General features: G+C 36.8%; 1 protein-coding gene across 4 annotated transcripts in view; it reads left to right on the plus strand.

The window, feature by feature from the left end:
- The first annotated feature begins 6,915 nt into the window (after positions 1-6,915).
- DEPDC1 (DEP domain containing 1) overlaps positions 6,916-22,161 on the plus strand; it is a 41,555-nt gene continuing 26,309 nt past the window's right edge. The window contains exons 1-9 of one of the 4 annotated variants that reach the window (XM_089921131.1): positions 6,916-7,182; positions 9,143-9,408; positions 12,458-12,614; positions 13,036-13,154; positions 13,572-13,702; positions 14,980-15,027; positions 17,586-17,726; positions 19,042-19,893; positions 20,339-20,511. In XM_089921131.1, the coding sequence (XP_089777257.1) occupies positions 9,176-9,408; positions 12,458-12,614; positions 13,036-13,154; positions 13,572-13,702; positions 14,980-15,027; positions 17,586-17,726; positions 19,042-19,893; positions 20,339-20,511 (1,854 nt within the window). In that variant the 5' untranslated portion in view covers positions 6,916-7,182; positions 9,143-9,175. The other 3 variants (XM_022581125.3, XM_089921127.1, XM_022581124.2) reach the window with 3 other exon arrangements.

Raw genomic sequence — 22,161 nt, forward strand, 5'->3', positions numbered from 1 at the left:
CAACAATAATATTGAAACCAACAGTATTCTGATTAAAGAGAAAATTCTGATTAGCTAGTATACCCCACATACATTCAAGATATTTTTATCTGAATTTCAATTTTATATACACACATGCACATTCAACACACAATACTTAAGATATAATTTTCACAGAGATTAGCTTAAATTCTAAAATGCAGAATTTCCCCTTGAAAGCTATTAGATATTGATATTAGTTTTTAAGGAAATGTTCAATTCCTTATCTCTGAAGACTTCTAAAATCTGTTGTGGTTTAGGAGCCATCAAGCCTAAATCAGTACACTTACGTGCTGCTAAACAGACAACTCCAAGGACAGTCCACTAAACAGCTAATATGCAAATATGTGAAAACATTCACATAAACCACAGGAAGAAATGTAGAAAAGGATTCACTGTCACCTTTTTACTGTGTTCTCCCATACATGAATGAGGTGTCTCAGAATCATCACTGCTATTTTTATTATTATGGCTATTGTTAACCAGCTCAATTGCAAATTCCTGCTTTTCCTTATAGTTTCCATTAAGTCTTGGCTAAGAAGCCTTCCCTGTCTCCCCTCAACAGGCTTGGGTCCTTCTTCCTTCTATGATCCAAAGCACTTTGAACACATCTCGATTATCAACATTAAATTATTGCATTTTAATTACTTAATTGCATGATCATTTCCAAAGTAGGTTTCTCCTAGAGAAAGATATTCTATCACTTTGCCTAAGTAACTTCTACTTTGTTGGAGTTCAATATATGCCTGTCAAATGAATGGTCAATCAAAATCTGTATCAGAGATTAATTCCTTCAGTTAATTATATAGAGTAGGAGTTGAGATGGCAAGACAGTTTTTCTGACATGTTTTCCCTTCCCACACTCTGTATTACTAAAGAAAAAGCCTAAATTGCCTTCTTAATAGAAGGGAGGAAGTATTTCCTGCTCCCATCAAAGGCCAGCATATCCACTTCTATTCCATTCCCTCTCAGTCTCTCATGGGGTTTGCTCCCACAATTATCCCTTTCCTGCATCATCAATTATTTTCTTGAGCTTAATTATTCCCATCAGCTTACAAACATAGCCTTGTATCCTGTATCTTAAATTTTTTAATTATAAATACATCAAATAGAAACCCCCCTGTTGCCTTCATATCCTCTCCCAGCTACCTTCACATTTCTCACCTCTTCTTCACTGCAAAACTTCGTGAACCTGTTAGTGATGTCTGTCTTAACTTCCTCATTCCCATTCTCTTGTCAAGTCACTCCAATTGTCCTTCATTCTTCCCCCACTACACTAAGACTGCTCTCATGAAGGTGCTGCTGATCTCTGTGTCTCCAACTCCCACAGACAACTTCTCTGCTATCATCCTGCTCAGCCTCTCAGGTCATTGGACAGCGTGGATCACTCCCTTCTGGAGAGTTTATTCTCTTGGCTTCCTTAACACACAGGCTAGTTTCTTTTCCTACCTCAATGACTGTGCCTTTTCTGACTTCTCTGCTAGCTCTTCTTCCTCTCCTCAATGTCAGGAGTGACTCAGTGATGAGCTCTATTCTCTTCTCTATCTACATCTCTTCCTATAACTTTAAATAGAATCTATATACAGATGCCTCTCAAATTTCATTCTGTAACTCTGACCTCTCTCTAAGACTCAAAAATCTTACGTCCAACTGCATATTTGACATCTGCACTTGAATTTCTACTTGGCATCTCATAATTAACAAGTCCAATGCAGAAATGTTGGTTTGTATTTGTTCTTCCCCTAATCTTTTCCATCAGGATAAACTCTACTACCATTTATTCAGTTGATTTCTTAAGAACAATGAGGATCTTTATATTAATCATGTATTGATTGCTGTGTAACAATTCTCCCAAAACTTAACTGCTTAAAACAATGAACATTTATTGTTTTGAACAGTTTCTGTAGGTCAGGAATCCAGATGTGGCTTAGTAGCTCTGGCTCAGGGACTCTCATAAGACTGCAGTCAAGATGTTGCCTGAGGCTGGTCATCCAAAGCCTTGACTGGGGCTGAAGGATCCACTCTAGTGGCTCAACAGTGCTGATTGTTAAACAGAGGGTTTCCGCTCCTCTCCACAGGGACCTCTCCAAATGCCTGCCTAAATGGCCTCAGAATATGGCAACTGACTTCCTCCAAAGCCAAAGATCTAAGAGGTAGCAAGACTGGAGCAGGAATTTCTTTCTGATCTAGTGTCAAGAGTCACAATGTCATTTCTGCAATATCCTATTGGTTACACAGGTTAGCCATACTTGGTTTGTGATGGGATGACACAAGGACATAAATACCAGGAAGCATGAATCATTAGGGACTCTCTTGGAAGCTGGTTAATACAATTTTGCATAGGGGGAAAAAAATCACATAGTTGAATCATTCACAGTCTTTTCAACCCCAAATGTTTCTTTCCTGTAAATTACTCCATCACACACAAACACAACACAGAAAAATATGGAATACGGCAGCCTAACTATAGGTCCACATCCTCCTCCTTCTCCTCTCAAACCTCAGTAGACTTGGATAGTGCATTTGAAACCACGAGCTTTACTAGAGGCTTTGGAAAAATAAGTTAGGGACTTCCATCTACTCTGTACTAGGTAGGAGATTGAGGTCTCATGAAGTAAAACTTCCCCCAAAAGACAAAATACTATAGGTCACAGAAATAGCTTAGTTGTCAAACACCTGAGAAGCTCCTCAGGAAGACCAGCACCTGATTGTAAGCAATCCGGATAATCTCCCCAATGTAGTCATATGGCTTCTGTTACTATATAGAGTTCTGTAACATAGTGGAATGATATAAAACCTTACCAAGGAGTTAAGTGGCATCCTCCCTAAGAAATATCAACATCATTAGTATTCTTGAAAAATTCTCTTTTACTGGAGATCTTTATGTAACCGAGCAGGACCCTGTGGGTACTTCCTGGGACAGGAACGCCCCTCCAACCCCATGTCCTCTGCCTGCCTCCTGTTTGTAGAAAAGCCATAGTCTCCCAGGACTCCCCCTGAGTCACAAAAGCGTGGCTCAAGAATTAATGATTGAAAGAATGTGAACATGTAGTGACAAAAATATTAGTTGGGCTAGGAGAACTGGTAACAATTTAAACAGTCAATCTGCCATATATCAGTCACAGAATTTTTAGTTCCTCCCTGAAGAACATAGGTAACAGTGTCTGATGCACATTCCTGAGTCATTTTACAGATACTAAAACTCCCACCAAATGGAAGTTAACTACTTGATGATCATGAGCACAGAGCCCCCAGATCAGCTGGAGCCTGAGGACTGATGATGTTAACCCCTGTGACACCACACTGTTACCTCACCATCAACCAATTAGAGAACTGTGCATGAGCTGGTCACTCACCCTGCAACTCCCCCCTCCCTGGCCTTTAAAACTGCTTCCCTGAAACCCATCACTGGAGAGTTAGGGGATTTTGAGTATTAGCTGTCCATACTCCTTCTCTGGCACCTGCAGTAAACACTGCACTTTCCTTCACCACAACCCAGTGTCAGTAGACTGGCTTTACTGCACACAGGCGAGTGGACTCAAGTTTGGTTTGGCAACATTTAGATGGTGACAAATATCTAAACAAACCGAAAGAAAAAATTATGAATCATGTAATCAAATCATAGGGATATAACTAGCCTCAGAAAGACTAAAACTAGCTCTCTCTAGCTCTCCTTTCTGTTTCTTCTTTGGCATCAGTGCATTTTACCAGACCAGAAGTCTCCATTCAGTTGTAATTATAGCCACCACTGCCTCCTGGCTCATATCTTCTCAGTTCAGTCACAAGAAAGAGAAGGCTCTTCCCTCTTGACCCAGTTTGAAAAAAATCTCATAGGACTCTGCTTGACTCAGCTTGGTCACATGACTACCTCATTGAGTCAGGGGAGCAGAATGCTATGACTCAGTTGGACATATTGTTCATTCCTGAGAGCAAGGAATATGGAAGAGTTCATTCAGAATACATGCTACAGTGGGAGAAGTAGTGTTCCAAATGAGGAAGTATGCTATTCTCAAAAGAAATAAGAGTCAGTTGCCAGACAAAACAATGAATGTCAACCATACTTCCAACCCTAAACTATAGCATCTGTCTGCATACCTGAGGATACAGGAATTGAGAAATTAATGGTTGAAAGTAAAAAGTAGTTATTTTTAAATACTTGCATGGACTTATCCAGTCTTCACAGGGACTCCTCTCAGTTACCGATGGTAAATTTTTTTTAAAGTCTCTTATAAGAACACATAAATTAAAGAAAATTAATGTATACAATGAAAAAACCAGCAGTATAAAGAAGAGGGTCCTTTTTAAGCATATAGTGAGTTACTATAAAACATAAGAGAGTAAAAGAAATTGGACCAGTGAATTTAAAGCTCAGTTGGAAGAATTCTCTCAGAACTTAAGGGAAAAAAATAATAAAATGAAAATTATGGAAGGAAGGACTTTAGAAAAATAAGATAGGGCTTCCCTGGTGGCCCAGTGGTTGAGAGTCCGCCTGCCGACGCAGGGGACACGGGTTCGTGCCCCAGTCCAGGAAGATCCCACATGCCGCGGAGCGGCTGGGCCCGTGAGCCATGGCCTCTGAGCCTGCGGATCCGGAGCCTGTGCTCCGCAACGGGAGAGGCCACAACAGTGAGAGGCCCTCGTACTGCAAAAAAAAAAAAAAAGTTTCCTAGGAAAGATAACTGAATTACATCACCTATAGATAAGCTTTCTTTTTAGTGATAAGAAACTCATCCATTCGCCAGATATTTACTAAATTCCTACTACGTACTGTTTAGCAGCTGGAGATAGAGCAGTGAACAAACTACACGTCTCTGCCATAGAATCTTCATTCTAGTGGGAAAAAAATTAAACTGCAAGGCAAAGTGGAGAAAGCTTACCAAGATAGATAATCTCTGTCAAGGTGGAAAAATTTTTTTTCATCATATTTTATGTCTCACCATATTTAAGAAGTGATGCATACATTTCATTTTACTTTGAGATATTCATTCTGTCAATTAGGATTAGGTTCAGCCACAAGAGTAAATTAACAGAGGCCCTTATTTCTTTCACATATAAGTCCACAGTTAGGCAGTCTGTGGGCATTTTAGCAGATCAGCTCCATGAAATATACAGAGACTCAAGACTCCTCTATTCCTAAGAATGTACCCTGTACCACCCTACCATGCCCACCCACATACATACACTCCCCCAAAACTGTTTGGGGAATCCAAGGAATCTGCATTTTAACAGGTATCCCAGGTAATCCAAATGCAGGTAGTTTATAACCCACCTGAGACATCCTGATATAGAAGACTGAGGAAAAAGATAAAATGACTCCTAAAACCTTGGTAATGAGAGAAATAAAATTACTTCTAAGAATCAAACTGTGAAATCAATAACTAGTTCCTAAGAGCAGAGATAAGTAAAGTCACCTTAAAGAAAGCCAAACCACCCACATTGGACAAAACCTCAACTTTTAGGTATTTTCTTATCTAAAGAAATTGTCGGAGTGAAGGTGGATGATGCAGAGTGAGCCCATAAACAATATGGAAGCAACTAAAAGATAGTCTCAGAGGTCTTCTCCAGACATGATGCCTACATCTTATTGCACACATTTTCAGAACTCCTCCAACCATTCTCTTATGAAAAGTTTGGATTTACTTTTATTGTTACCTTTTAAAATGTTTCACATGAAACTTTATAATTTTAAATTAATTTTGTGCCATTAATAGTATCCCCTGTCAGGTTATGTCTTGGAAACATAGGTAATATTAGGCTATGGCTACTCATACCAAAGGCTGTATATCAGATAATGTTCAACTACGGAGCTGGGCAAAAATGCAAGATAAATTTTGGCTTCCACGTTCTCATCTTCATTTCATTCTAAAGGGAAATAAGAAACAAAAGAAAAGAGAGAAGAAAACCCTAGAACAATGTGTCATAAAGCCAGATTAAAAAAAAAGGGTTAACACTATTTTGTAACATCTATCACTGTACTTCTTTTCCATAACACAAATGCAAAACTGAGTTGATTATTCCTGTCCACCAAGAACTTTTTAAAAATTCCTGAAAGAATTTTAGGTCCCGTTCAGAAAATATATGTATCTCCAACGAAATAATCCTAAATTCAATAGGTAAGGTAAACTGCATGCCATTATACTACTCCACCCTAAAAAATTTTCTCTTACCTCTCCTTTTTACTAAAGCCTATCCTTTCAAATTGCTGTTTAATTTCCAAATTAATTCTTCCACAGCTTCACATCACTCAGGTAACCTCTCAGTCTCTGAACTAAGGGACTCCCACCACCAGTTTCCGGCTGGAGATAGAACTTTTATTAAAAGTACGAAGTACGAGGTCGGCCAACAGGACCTGAGATTTGGGGCAAGTTCTTCAACGCTGGGAAACTTAGCTTTTTCATTTGAAAAATGACGTTTGATGCAGATTTCTAAAATTCCCTCAAATGTATAACGGTGATTTAAACATAACCAGAGCTCTTGTTTGATATGGCAGTAGATTTTCTTAAGGGAAGCAATTTGGCAAGTTTTGCATCACCTGTCCCAAGCCCCTTATTGTGTGCACTTACGGAAAACTACTTAAACTCCATTTTACTACCGAATTAACCGGTGGGGAGGTGGAGCGGGGGGCGGGGATGTTAACCTACATTTTAGCACTGGGGAGAATGGAACAGTTGCCCCTGCAAAAATCTACGAAGGGGACAGCACTGCAACATACACCCAGGAAGCTTTCCAGAAGCAAAACCAAGGGATCTGTCAGGTGAAAAGTACGCCCCAGGTTGGTTTCACATGCTAACCACTGCCTGAGATCCCCTAAGGCCAGGCAGAAAACGCTCATCTGTTCTTTTTTTCTTTGCAAATTTCAAATTCCTTCAACCCGAAGGCTTGGCTCCAAACCATGCTGTGGGGAGCTAAACCGCCTCACCCGTTCTGAATGTGGAAACATGACTCCGCCTCGCCAACGACCGCAAGAGGGAGAAGCAGCTACAGGGAAGCCAGGTTAGGCCGGGCGCCTGTCTCGTCGGCCCCGCCCGGGAGTAGACCAGCCGGCGCAAGCCCCACGGCCCCGCGCGAAAGCCTTAAGAGTCCACAGCCCACGCCGAAGGCGGCGGGGTCAGGGCGGCGCGTCACGTGGCCCAACGGCGCAGCCAATCAGCGCAGCCCTCTGAGGTATTCAAATCGATGGCGGGGCCGACGGTTGTGGGAGGCTGCGCTGCCGCCGGCTTCTCGGGGGCTGAGTGTCGCCTTGCGCCGCCATGCCGGGCACCGGGCGCTGACAGACCTTCGGGCCCAGTGGGCGGAATGGAAAATCAGGGTGTGCCTCCCGGGCCTTATCGGGCCACCAGGCTGGTAAGACCGCGCATTAACGAGACTGGCCAGCCGGGGTGATGGCTGCTTTTACGTGAGAACGTTTGTAGCTTTCCCTCGGGCGGAGGGATAGGTCCCAGAACTTCTTGGGTGGCTGAAGAGGAGAATGAGGGGAGTTCACGGATATCGCGGACCCTTGCAGGGCTCGCCTGTCCCCCTCCTTTGCTCCGGGCACCCCGAGTGGGCGCATCGGAGTCAGCTTCTGAAGCTACCCCTGTTCTTGGTGCTGTCGGCGTCCCCTGAAATGTCTTGGAATAGTCTGAGTTTAGCCGCTCCGCACGCCTGATTTTCTACCCGCATTAGGATTCGAGAAGAGTTTTGAGTTCCAGTGCTTTGTAGGGTCAGACTGGGGGCAAGCCCGATTGTTTGTGACAGCTTCGTTTAGCCGGTCCTGTAGAATTTAATGCAGGATGTACCGACTGAATGCCACTCAGTAACAGCTATTTCATAACTAAGAATGTTTTAAATACCCATCAGGAACCACTGTTGGTAGTCACTGGATTTGTACTTGCATAGAGTGTCTTGTGTATTTGGATCATCAATCCAAGAGGATACTGTGCCACTGGTTATGTGACATTAGGAGAGTCACTTTTGTGAGCGTCAGTTTCCACCTTGGTAAACTAGAGCTAATGATACATGCCCAGGCTAAAAGATGTCCTAGAGTAGACATACTGTATGTGAAAGTGTGCTGTGATCTGTAGAATAACAAACAACTTATTCTCTGGATAAATTGCAGCTCAATATAAGTTTCTTGAATAATATATGAAATGTGGAAGTGTGGAAAGAAAAGCATACAGTTATTGTGTTTTCAGCCCTTAAATTCTGTGTTGTGATGTTGGGACCACATAGGTTAGAAAAGTGGTAGCATAGCGAGTAGTAGCATAGTTGGGTTTACAAATCAGATTTCTTAACCTCTAATGTAAGATTTTTTAATTAAAAAGTTATATGTTTATTCTATACCACTCCTCGTAGACCTGCCACGAACCCAAAAGTTTGGGTAATTTGAAAACAGTTTTGGAAAGTGTGAGTATCTTTTGAAAATGTAGATATATCACAGCGTCATTAAACAAACAGTAGACTTAAAACTTAACTTACCGCATATGTTCTATGTAAATTATTGGGATCTTCACTAGTAAATATACTAAAGGTATATTAATACTTTAATACTAAAGGTATTTTACCAGTAAAACTATTGCCTGCCAAGAGTTTTGTTTGGCCTGCATAGTTAGTTATGAGTACAGGTTCTAGAGTCAATCCAATGCCTGGGTTTTAGCTGTATGACCTTTGTCAAATTATTAAATATCTCTGTGCTTCATATTCCTTATCTGAAAATGGGATAGTAATAGTACCTATTCATAGAATTGTGAGAATTAAAGTGAAATAATGAGTGTAATGCATAGTGTCTGACACAAATGCTACTATCATATTATTAATATTAGTTGAGGTTAAAGAAACAGGAAGAAACAGGAATAAATGCTTTCTCTGTTGAGGACTAAAGGCAGGTTCATTGTAGTTCTCCTTTATTCCTAGGTTTCCTAAGTAAGCCAACCAGCCAGTGAAGTGCTTGTAGTCCAAAACTATTACATAAAAATATTATTACAACACTAGAATTAATAAAAAGAAATCAGTATGGGATGTAAAATTTTCTTTAGCACAAATAAGACAAGTGATTTCTTCATGAATTTTAATGATTTAACAAGATGCGAATGAGAGAATTTTCTTTGTCTGATTAAAAAAATTTTTTTTTCCTTTCCATTTGCAGTGGAATGAAGTTACCACATCTTTTCGAGCGGGAATGCCTCTAAGGAAACACAGGCAACACTTTAAAAAATATGGCAATTGTTTTACAGCAGGAGAAGCAGTAGACTGGCTTTATGACCTATTAAGAAATAATAGCAATTTTGGTCCTGAAGTTACAAGGCAACAGACTATCCAGCTATTGAGAAAATTTCTTAAGAACCATGTCATTGAAGATATCAAAGGCAAATGGGGATCAGAAAATCTTGATGACAACAGTCAGCTATTCAGGTACTAAACAAAGAAATAACTGCAAAACTGAATTACTTAACAATGAAGTTTCACTCCACTTCTAATACTTTTACTAAAACAGCAGCCTCTTCAGGGGAAGTAATATTTTCTGCAGAAAACTTACTGCTCTTAGTCCAATTAAAACCATTTAAAAGTTAAAGTTAGTTAAAGGTTATTGCTGCACAATTCAAACTTATAATAAAATAAGGAGCTGGGAGGAAAGAATAAGATAGTGTCACTTTTACATATTCTGAAAGCTCTGAAACATGTCAAGGACAGAACGTTATCAACCTTTAGTTTCATAGATTTAAGAATTACAAGACAAGTTCTCACAGGTCCTTACCTTCAAGTGATATGTAATCTATAGAATCTAAGAACACATGTGATGAAATAAAAAATAGCAAACTTTATATAATAACTAACAAAAGAAATATACCACAGGTTGAAGAGATTATTTATTAAGAATTTATCATGTACCAGAAGCCCTACTTTATGAGTTACATGTTTTCTTTATTTAATCCCTAGAATAGCTCAGCAAGGAAAATATTAACTCCTTCTTACAGGTGAAGAGCCTGAGACTATGCTTCAACAAATTTTATTCCCTTGGTCTGAAATATGTTCATGTACACATTCATCAGACTAGTAAACACGTTTCTTCTCATGTCAGCTGTATTGTAGCATCTGTGGGGCCTTTCTGACTCCCTCAGGCCAGCATAATTGATTTTTCTCTCTCGTACCCGGAGTTCTTGATTATATATCCCTTAAATTAGGTCTTTAGATTCTAATACCCATGTGTTTTTTGTGGGGTTTTTTTTGTTTTGTTTTGTTTTGTTTTTTGTGGTACGCGGGCCTCTCATTGTTGTGGCCTCTCCCGTTGCGGAGCACAGGCTCCGGACGCGCAGGCTCAGCGGCCATGGCTCACGGGCCCAGCCGCTCCGCGGCATGTGGGATCTTCCCAGACTGGGGCACGAACCCGTGTTCCCTGCATCGGCAGGCGGACTCTCAACCACTGCGCCACCAGGAAAGCCCCCCATGTTTTTTTACTCTGCAAAATTAGTACTTTTCAAATGAAATGTAGAAATTGATTCTTGCCTATGTGTCAAAGATGACTTATGTCATACAAGTAAACTGCAATAACAAGCATGTGAATATCTTGTATAACACCCTACAAATCTTTCCTCTCTCTACTACTCACCAGTCACCTTTTGAGTTCCTTTGCTGCTGCTCATCCTTTAGCTTTTACTGTCCTCAAGGTCCTAGGCTTGTCTACCCTTCACCTCTCTCCCTGGGCAATCTCATACCATGTCTCCACTTACTTTTCTTATGACTTTCAAACCTCCAACCCAAATACCTCTCCTGAGCTTTAGGCCCACTTTTGCCTATTAAACAGGCACTTCAAATATAGTATATGGAAAATCACTAACATCTCTTAACCTAAATTCTGACCTCTTATATCCATATCTGAATGAATGGCACAGTCTTCCCTGTAGTTACCTTCATTCTTTCCCTTCTCCCCTTTAAATATGATGTAATTATCAAACCATGCCTATCATGTTGCCTCAGTATTCTCTGATCTGTCTACTTCTCTTAATGAATGTTCTTTTTGTGAGACTACTATTCTCTCTTACCTGGAATTCTGCATAACTCTTCAACTAGTCTCTCTACCTCTAGTGCTTTTATAGTGGTAACAATACTATGACATAGTTAAAAATAAAGTATAACAAAAATGTGTAAGACCTTACTGGAGAAAATTATCAAATTGTACTTAAAGTAATAAGTGGAGAAGGATATTCTGTTCATGAATGAAAAGACTTAGTGTCATAAATAAGTCACTTCTTCCCAAATTGATGTATAAATTCAGTGCATCTTCATTCAAAACCCCTACATAATTTTTTGTAGGATTTAACAAGCAGATTTTAGAGTTCATTTGATAATGTAAAGGTCCAAGTCAATTTTGAGGAACGATGAGGGGAGAATTGCCTTAACTGATTACCTGGGCTTAATTAAATTTAAATTAAGACCATTAAGTGCTGAGAACATAAACCCTTACATATAAAGAAACTTGGCGTGAGTTATACATGAATTAAATACCTAAATATGAAAATAAAACTCTTCTGAAAGAATATAAGAAACTATTTTTAGGACAGAGGAATAAGAAAAAAACTTCTGAGGTGACTAAAAACTTATGCATAAACTTGATGTATGTTAAAAGATACCATAGAGATATTGTTTATGTATATTTATTTAAAGTATGAAAGCATGAACAAGAAGGAAATACGCTAACTATAGGTTAATGATTTCCCTTAGGAAGAGAGAAATAGAATTAGCAAAGAATTTCTTTCATTAATAAAAAAGATAATGGGGCTTCCCTGGTGGTGCAGTGGTTAAGAATCCACCTGCCAGTGCAGGGGACACAGGTTCGAGCCCTGGTCCAGGAAGATCCCACATGCCGCAGAGCAACTAAGCCCGTGTGCCACGACTACTGAGCCTGCGCTCTAGAGCCCGCAAGCCACAACTACTGAGCCCACACGCTGCAACTACTAAAGCCCACGTGCCTAGAGCCCGTACTCTACAACAAGAGAAGCCACTGCAATGAGAAGTCTGCACACCCCAATGAAGAGTAGCCCCCACTCGCCGCAACTAGAGAAAGCCCACGCGCAGCAATGAAGACCCAACGTAGCCATTAATTAATTAATTAAATTTTAAAAATAATAAATTAAAATTTTTTTTTAATTTAAAAAAATTTAAAAAGATAATGAAGTCTTGGTAAAATGTTAATAGTTGCATTGGTTGATGGTTACCTATGTGGATGTTGTTTTATATTATTTTCTGTACTTTTTTGTATCTTTGAAATACATACAGTTTACTAAAGAAAGCAGGAAACTATTAAAATTTTTTAAAAGGTTTAATGGGAAAATTAATTTATGTAGAAGATTCATTCCTTGATAATGTAAATAAATCCAGTTTTTTTAGTTATTTTTAAGATAAATGGCACTAAAAGTTTGTTTATGATCTCACATTATTTAATTGCATATTATTCTTAAACCAGATTTCCTGCAAATTCTCCACTTAAAACTCTTCCACGAAGGCATCCAGAATTGAGAAAAAACAGAATAGAGAACTTTTCCAAAGATAAAGATAGTATTTTTAAATTACGAAACTTATCTCGGAGAACTCCTAAAAAGCATGGATTACATTTCTCTCAGGTAAAACATCCTTTACTAGTATAAATATAATTACTGCGTGCTTAATAATAGAATCATTAAAAGTGAATGACTAATATTTGAAGCCAACACTTGGAATCTCTTAACTATATTATATTCTAAAAATGTATGTGTAAATTTGTTTGGAACTCACAGAAACGAAAATAAAAATGGTAATGAGACATACTTGAAATAGTATTTGTATAATTTAAGCATGTTTTGTTTTAAATTAATTTGAGGGTAGTGGAGGCATCTGCAAAACCGAAAGCTCTATTACAATATATTGCATTATTTCTTCAAGTGACACCTTACAGCTCCACAATGGGCTGATACTAATAGAATTACTAAATATTAGAAGTGGTGTCAGTTCATTATCTCCAAAATGTGAGCATACCATATTAAACCAAAGTAATTCTTTTTTCAGGAAAATGCAGAGAAAATGAACTGTGAAATAATCAATGAACATCAAGAAAACTCCGTTGATAATAGAGAAATAAGCCAGAAAGATGTTGAAGAAGCTTGGAGATATGTTATTCTGATCTAGTAAGCTATAACTAAGCTATAAGCAAGTTCCTGAGGTGTTTAGAATGTTAATTTGATATTTTCATCAAGATATGCAGTTGAGGAAGAACAGATTAATTCGCAAAGCTTAGAATTTAACCTGTATATGTGTTTCTTAAATATTCTTGCGATAGTTCTGGTACAATAGAAGTAGAATGTTTTCAATATAATTTGCTTTTTCTTCGACTCAAAGTTGTAGCTCTAGTTTGGGGTCTATATTGGAATCCTGCAACAGTTATTAAGATATTTTAAAGTAAATACTAATATAAGTCTTAGAGGTTGATTTAAGAGAAATATTCCAAAAGCTTTGTTTGTTTTCCATTCAAACTCTTTCATATTTGTATTCTATTCCACTTATTTTATGGAGGAAAAACAGTTTGTATTCTTTCTCCTATCTAGCCTGCAAACAATTTTAGGTGTGTCATCCCTAGAAGAAGTCATAAATCCCAAGCAAGTAATTCCTCAATGTATAATGTACAACGTGACCAATACAAGTAAGCATGGTGTAGTTATACTGCAAGACAAATCAGGTTGGTATCAATAAAAGAAGTTGGAATCATTTTAAACATGCTAACAAAGGTTGCAGCTATTGTGGGGATAAAGAGAGAACAAAATGTAGAAAGTAGAATACTTCAGTTGAGAGAACGTCAGGGAGACTACTGATTTATCAGAGGCGCTTTAGTAATCATAGTGGGCTAATTTTTAAATGAATATTATTCACACTTATTTTAGCTCCTAAGGTGGTTTCCTGAATGATTTTTTTTTTAATGACAGGGTTAAGCATCCAAAAGATGTGCAAATATAATTAAAACTATTGATTAATCACATTTTATTGAGGACCTACAATGTGCCAGGCACTATGCTAAAGATTAGTGATGAGCAAGAGAGAAATGGTCCATGCCTTCCTGGAGCTTACATGAGAAGTTATATACAAATTTAAAGGGGTCAAGACATACATACAAAACCAAAGTAACACCCTATAAAATAAGTCAAAACTCTCATGAACAGTATTCTAAAGAACATTGGCTTTGTATTATATATGTGTTTATACAATATATTTATTTCAGATATAAGATAGGAAAATCGGGGAAATAATTTAAGCCAGATGTATTGGGAAGCTTATAGGAAATGTATTAATAAATTTACTGAAAATGTTGGCTCATTTTTTTATAATCAATTGCTGTCTGTAGAATTAATTGACATGCATTACTTTGAGTTTCTTTTTGTGGGCAAGAACTTTGAGGGTTTAATTGTAGGAGCAAAAAAGTAAATGTTAAAACTTAAGAACTATGTTGTGTATGCTTGTAGCTTTGGACCAGTTGTATCTTTCATTACCTAAAATAACTTGATTATATGCTCTCCATCTAAGCTTTCTATTCTTTATAACTATTAACTTTTCAAGTCAAATGTATGTGTGGTTTTTGTGTTTGTGTCAAAAAACTGCTACACTTATGTGTCATGTTTAACAGTGGCAATTGAAAGATTTTAAGCAAGCCTCACTGTGAAAGTACCTTAATATTCAAATATAGCTTGTTTCAATCATAGGTCTCACTCAAATCAGTAATATTCAAATAGCATAGCTAACTTTTTAAACTTGTATTGTAAAATACTGTCTTGGCCCTATGTCTTATTAAATATGTAATCATTTTTAATCCTGCTGGTACACATACATGTGTGTGTGTGTGTGTATATATATATACACACACACACACACACGTATGTATAATTATATAATATAATAAGTGTGAAGTTTTAAATATACTATCATCATAATTGTATGATTGAACACTATTAATTTTTTGTGTAGATGACCTTCCTCACTGGGTATTATCTGCCATGAAGTGCCTAGCAAATTGTAAGTTAAACAAACTGTGTGTGTGTGTGTGCGTGTGTGTGCGTGTGTATGTGTGTATTATATTGATAAAATATTTAATAAGAACCAAGGAATTATTTTTAATAATTTATAAAGTCCTGATAAGATTAAATTATATTCTTTCTGTTGTGTTTAAATGAGTATCTAGTAGAACGGATTACACTTCTTTGCACGTGGAGTGTGTTATAGAGCCCTTAACTTTTTCTATGCAGGTAGTGATTTTATAATCCAAGCCCGTCATTTATGACTCAGTTCTCATAAATCATAAAATCATAGGCTAGAGGATCTCAGAGGATTTTTAGGTATAATCTACATCAATTGCCTTAGTGAGTCCAGGGAGTTCAAATAGCAACTTCTAAGTAAAGCAGCTGGTAAGTTGAAAGTTTCCATCAGAAATTAAGTCTTATAAAACCCACTTCAGTCCCCCTGCCATTGTACACAGCTTCAACATTTGGTGTTTCATGACATGCTTCTACTCCATAGGATATATTAATGGAACTTTTATGTTTATGAAAAAAAATGGTCTGTCATTAATCAGATCATTTTTTAGCATTTCATTCTTCAAGTTTTTTCCATAGTGATCAGTGAGTTTTATAATTTAAGACCCTAGTTCTAGTACAAAACCCTAATTGCTCTCGAAAATCAGTTTTTAAAATATGCAGAGGTGTTTTGATGCTTCTAAATCATCAAAAGTTAAATTATATTTTAATAATTTTGTTACAAAAGTATTTTTCTAGTTTTTATTAAGTTAGTATTTTATTAATGTTCAGGATAAGTATATATTCCCTTGTTGTCCACTGGGTGTCAATATGACAAAATAACAGGATAACTAGCAATAAGTAAATAATATTAGTTATAGAAAAAATTTATCAATTCAAGATAAAGATCTTGATCAGAAGCTAAAGATTTCTGAGATTCTCTTTCTACCTTCTCGCTACGTAACTGTCCTTCTCTCTCATACCTTGGCTCATGATTAGCAACTCAGATAGCATACTTCAGGGATTTCTCTGATGCCCCATCTTTAGGGATTTGTTTCTTTTTCTTTTCAATCCACGTTATACATAAATGATACCAAGATATAGCTTACTAAATTCCAGTTTAACAATATGTCTAGCCAGAGGCAATATTAAGACTTTTACTTAACTTGTTTGTTATTTAATCCCCCACCGTAATCCTGTGACATACAGGAATCAAAGATCAGTATACTATTCATAATTTTTTTTCTAGAAGAGAAAACTAAGGCTTAGAAAGTCTATTTTTCTGATACATAAGGAGCTATGTATTCAAACCTAGATTCTCTAACTGTAAATTCTGTGTTTTTAATACCAGTAAAGTATTTTCTATCTTAGAAAACTTCTAATGATTATCAAATTTTTTATTCTACATATTAAGAATATTTCTTATATCCTCCTCAGAAAAATTGTCTATTTGTTCCACATAAAATCCTTATTAGCCTTTAAGCTATTAAGTGTGTGTATGTGTGTTAACTTGAAAGATAACATAGTAACTCTCAAATCTGAGTGCATATCACAGCCACTAGAGAAACTCAGCAAATATTCAGATTCAGTCGATTCAGTATGTGAGGAATTTTTTTTTTTTTTTAAATCACGTCTCAGAAGATTCTTATAGCAAGATGCCCAGCTCCGTGTTAGGAAACTACTTAATTAGTGAACCAGAAGCAAACATTTCTAGATCAGTAATTCCTAGCTCCATAGGAATTCTGATAGATTCTGGACTGTTTAGAGGAGATTATATATACTTTTAATAGGTACACTGGATGATTCTGATTATGAAGTCCATGGACCACACTTTAAATGCTATTAAACCTCAAGATCCTGTGACTTGCTCTCACTTTATACTGCTCTAAATTCTAATTTTAGCTTTGCCACCAAACCCCTTTTACCTTGAGCAAGTTGCTCTGAGCTTCAGTTTCCTCACCTGTAACATAAGATCAGAATTTATTTCTGAGGAAAATACTAATGAGTAGACATGATTATTTCAATAATGTTAAGCTAATGGAACAGCGATGTAAAGATATTATTTAAACTCATTCAGGGTATGCGTCACGTCAGGCAAAATTTAATCACAACAATGTAAATTTACAAAAGACAATTTGAAAGAATTATTTGCATAATCCAAATAATCTTTGCTTTATAAAATGAATTGTGATAAAATCCCATTAAAATAAGCTGTCCTGATGCTTTTAAAATATATTTCAAATTTTGCTTTATATACAATTTTTCAGTCATATAAATATTAAAATTAAACAAAATGCTAATAGTTGCAGTGATTTCTAATGAAAAGATGGTGAGAAGGAATGAGATATGCATAGAAGGAATTAAATATGCATATTTAAATTTAAATTTATTTAAATTTAATTTAAATTTAATTTAATTTAAATTTTTAAATTGTGACAATTTGTTAAACATAACTCCTTCATGAAATAAGTATATGTTTTATGCTTTTTATAAGTATCTTTAAAAATTATATTTAAAATAAATTATATTTCATCTTTTTTTTTATTTTTTGCCTCTACTTAGGGCCAAGAAGTAATGATATGAATAATCCAACTTATGCTGGATTTGAACGAGATGTATTCAGAACAATTGCAGATTATTTTCTAGATCTCCCTGAACCTCTACTTACCTTTGAATATTATGAATTATTTGTGAACATTTTGGGTATGTATAGATTTTTATTTAAATTTATTTTATTAGTTTCCAAGTCCCCCATAATTTAAAAGATCTAAAAGTATAGGTAAACATGAAGGTGGCAGGCTATAAATTATTTTAAACTTCAGGAATCCTCTGGTTGTTGTTATGTTGTTTTCCAGTAATTCAAATATACCATTCCAACACCAATTCTCTACACCAATAGGGTGTCTTACAATTCAGTTCATTTCTGACACTAACTACCCAGCATTAACCCAGACCCCAAAAAGTTGAGGACAAAGTCTTTCAGCTCTGATACTAACTACCCAGTGCTAGCTCAGACCCCAGAGATCAAGGGCTCAGTTCCACAGCGCTGCCCTCACTTCAGGCACCAGCTGCAAATGAGGTCCTCAGGTTTACTGACATTTCTGCCTGGCTAACTACCAAGTTAGGGGTTCCCACAACCCCCTGAAGTTTAATAATTCACTGTAACGGCTCACAGAACTCTGGAAAGTGCTTTACTTAATGATTACCAGTTTATTATAAAGGATACAAGTCAGGAACAGCCAAATGGAAGAGATATATAGGGCAAGGAATGGGGGTAAGGGTTGTGCAGAGCTTCTATGTTCTCTCCAGGAATGTCATCCCCCCAAGCGTGTCCATGTATTCACCAACTGGTAAGCTCCCGTAGCTGTGTTGTTTCAGAGTTTTAATTGAGGTTTCATTACATAGGCATGGTTGATTAAATCATTGCTCATTGTTGACTAAGTCTGACCTCCACCAACCACCACTACCCCACCACCCCCTCCAGGGAGGTCTGAGGTAAGGCTAAAAGTTCCAACCTTCCAAGAAGGGCTAAGCCTAAGTCACCTCATTAGCATAAACTGAGGCTAGCTCTAATAGGCTCATTGTGAATAACAAAAGACTCCTGTCACTCTGGAGATTCCATGGGTTTTAGGAGTTCTATACCAGGTACCAGAAACAAAAACTATATATATGTTTTATTAAACTACTGTTGTCTTATAATTAAGAATTTTCTAATACTTGTAGACTGAAAGTAGATATTTTTTCATGTATTTGACTGAATCCATTTAATTAGATTGTTGAAATAAATTTTAAAGTTATTTTCATCACAAGTTGGAAAACCTCGAGTCTTGCACTTTGTAACTGAATGTTGCATGTGTCCTATTTAAGTGGCTTCTGAATTAAGCAACTGCTATTTGTACTATACTAACAATATGTACTATAGTGATGCTTTGTTTTTTTTAACGTTACTCTTGTTTTTGTTTTATTTTTGTCCACTGTCATACAGTTGCATCTTAATTTTTGTTTCATTTCCTGGTAGTTGTTTGTGGCTACGTCACAGTTTCAGATAGACCCAGTGGGATACATAAAATCCAAGATGATCCACAGTCTTCAAAAATCCTTCACTTAAACAGTCTGAATTCCTTCAAATCAACTGAGTGTCTTCTTCTCAGTCTGCTTCATAAAGACAAAAACAAAGAAGAATCAGATACTACTGAGAGACTGCAGATAAGTGATCAAGGATTTCAAGAAAACTATGCTAAGAAAATGCAGCTAGTTAATTTAAAAAACAGAAGAGCCAGTGTTAATGACATAATGGGAGGAAGTTGTCATAATTTAATAGGCTTAAGTAGTATGCATGTTCTATCCTCTAGCATCAAACCAAGGTGCTATTCATTACAAGGAATTGTAGATTTACCAGGGAGTTCAAGTAAAGAGGTCTCCAGTGTCTTCCATCAATCTGTTCTGAACATAAAAGGACAAAATAATAAACAATTTTTAGAGTCTGAGACCAAACAGGAATCCCTAATGCATCTTCATTCAGAGGAAAGTATTCAAAAACCACTCTGTGTTGGTTTTAAAAGAACCTCTACTTTGACCGTTCAAGACCAAGAGGAGTTATGTAATGGAAAGTGCAAGTCAAAACAGCTTTGTAGATCTCAGAGTTTACTTTTAAGAAGTAGTACAAGAAGGAATAGTTATATTAATATGCCAGTGGCTGAAATTATCATGAAACCAAATCTTGGACAAGGCAGCACGAGTGTGCAAACAGCTATGGAAGGTGAACTCGGAGAGTCTAGTACCACAGTCAATAAAAGACTCTGCAAAAGTACAATAGAACTTTCAGAAAACTCTTTACCTCCAGCTTCCTCTATGTTGACTGGCACACAAAGTAAGGTTGATGCTTTCAACGCATGTAATGTTAACTTTTAGTGTTTACTAACCCTATTTCATTTACCTGGCTTTTCTTCTCTGAAATTGCTTTACTTTTTCCCTCCAGAAGGAAAGTTTCATATTGTAAAAGACTTGTCATGGCATAACCAAGATTTATTCTACTTACCTAAAGCACTCCTTTTCTTTCCCTTAAATTGCACTTATTCTGAGTCACTTTATTTGTAATAAGTGAAGGATTTTCAATCCTTCATAATCCAATGGGTTATGAAGAAAATAATGAGTATCTTACCATGCTTTTGAAGAATGTGGAAATTTCTGGGAATAGTCAAAAGAAACGAAATATTAAAATATTATTTTGCCTTCTTTATATAACTATATGCTGGTAGTATGAAAGCAGCTAGTGTCATTGATGATTTTTTTCTGGGGGGTAATTTGCCTTCTAGGTTTGCTACAACCTCATTTAGAGAGGGTTGCCATCGATGCACTACAGTTGTGTTGTTTGTTACTTCCCCCACCAAATCGTAGACGGCTTCAACTTTTAATGCGCATGATTTCGCGAATGAGTCAAAATGTTGATATGCCCCAACTTCATGATGCAATGGGTACAAGATCACTGGTAAGTTGATTTCTTAAGGAAAGAATAAGTCCAGTTCATAAACTGCACCGCACCCCCCCCCGCCACCGAAAAAAAAAAGAAAGAAAGAAGACCAAACCATCTAAGCATACTACTCAAGTGATGTCATGGTCTTGAAATCCTAGATTCTTGAGTTAAAAAAAGGCTCTTGAAAGTCTAACCTTTCCTAGCAGCAGAATACTGGTACATTAATCCTTTGTGCCCAGTCTTTTATACTTTCACATCTTGATCTTTACCTAAGGACTTTGCCTATTCACTCACGCTATATCACTTCATAGTGGTTAACTGTCAGGCCATATTATATTGCCTTGTGCCAATTCTGTTTGGTGGGGAAGGAAGAGGAGATGTAGGCACTGTTGAAAGCCGAAGGGCACTATAACCCTGTGAAATAAAGAATTAATGGGAAATTCATGTGTAGTAAGTCAAAGTGTTTCAGATATTGTAGTAGTGGGAAAGTTGTATTTGATGTGTTATGTGAATTAGGATAGCTTGTCATTGTGGGCAGGAAGTTGGGAGAGGTACTGTGAAGCAGTCTTAGGCTCCATATGAAGATGAGGGAAACAAGGCATTTATATGCAGATGTTGACTGGAAATGAACTCTTGAAATAGTATCTCTAATATCTATTTCCCTCCCTCTCTTTATCTCTCTCTTCCTCTCTCTCTCTCTCTCTCTCTCTCTCACTCTCACTCTGTCTCTCTGTCTTTCTATAAAGAGCTGCCACTTCCTCAGAGCACAGCTTCAATTTACAGAATGTTCTTGTAGCAAGGAATCTGTAGCTAAGCTCCGTTCTTCCACTTATTAAGGACAGTTTTTTAATAAAACGACATACCTAATATAAAGAGGAAGAATTATTCTTAAGTAATTGTGGCATCATTAAAAAGCATAGGGAAGTTTGTAGGAAAAGATATTTAGAGAGATATGAGTAAGAAGGGGGTAATTTTGATTTTACACTTTTTGAGGTTGAAGTTATAGAACATCTAAGTGAAATTTATCCTACAGACAGAAGGTTGGAAATGAACCTGGTGAAGAAATATTAGGGCAGAAAGTATATTTTTTGGAAAAGTGGTAGTTGAGGCTATGGGAGTAAATGAGTTCTACAAAGCTGAGCAAACAAAGAATAAAAGCTGAGGACTGAGCATTGGAAGAAGATAGGAAAACCTGCCAGGCATGTAGGAATAAGACCAAAAATATTTCAATTCAATAAATATGCTCACCATCTATTATGTGCAAAATACTTAAAATACAATTCTGATATTCAAATTATTTTAGAATGAGGTGTGTGAGTGTTTATGTGTGCGTGTGTACCTGTGTGTGTCTTATATTTGGTGGGTTATATGGACATGAATGAGAGTAAATTAGCTTTGAAACACAAAATTTACCCCAGGATTTGAAGATTGTCATGATGGAATTGAAAAATACAATGTACTAATTGTTTTTAAAGACTAATAGAATAGCATTAAAAACTGTTTTCCAGTTTCAAAAGATAAATGATGCCAACCTTGTAACCACTTGTGTTTATATATTCTCCTAGTCTGCTTTTATGGGGTTAATTTAATAAGTCACTGTTCTCTAACAGTCTTTAAGCACCATATTTGTTTGGTATTAATGGAACCTAGGTGTTTAGTGATAAA

The sequence above is a fragment of the Delphinapterus leucas genome, chromosome 1 (genome assembly GCF_059928025.1).
Source record: "Delphinapterus leucas isolate spDelLeu-1000000601 "Yukka" chromosome 1, BTC_Dleu_Yukka2, whole genome shotgun sequence".
In the NCBI taxonomy this organism is placed as follows: Eukaryota; Metazoa; Chordata; class Mammalia; order Artiodactyla; family Monodontidae; genus Delphinapterus; species Delphinapterus leucas.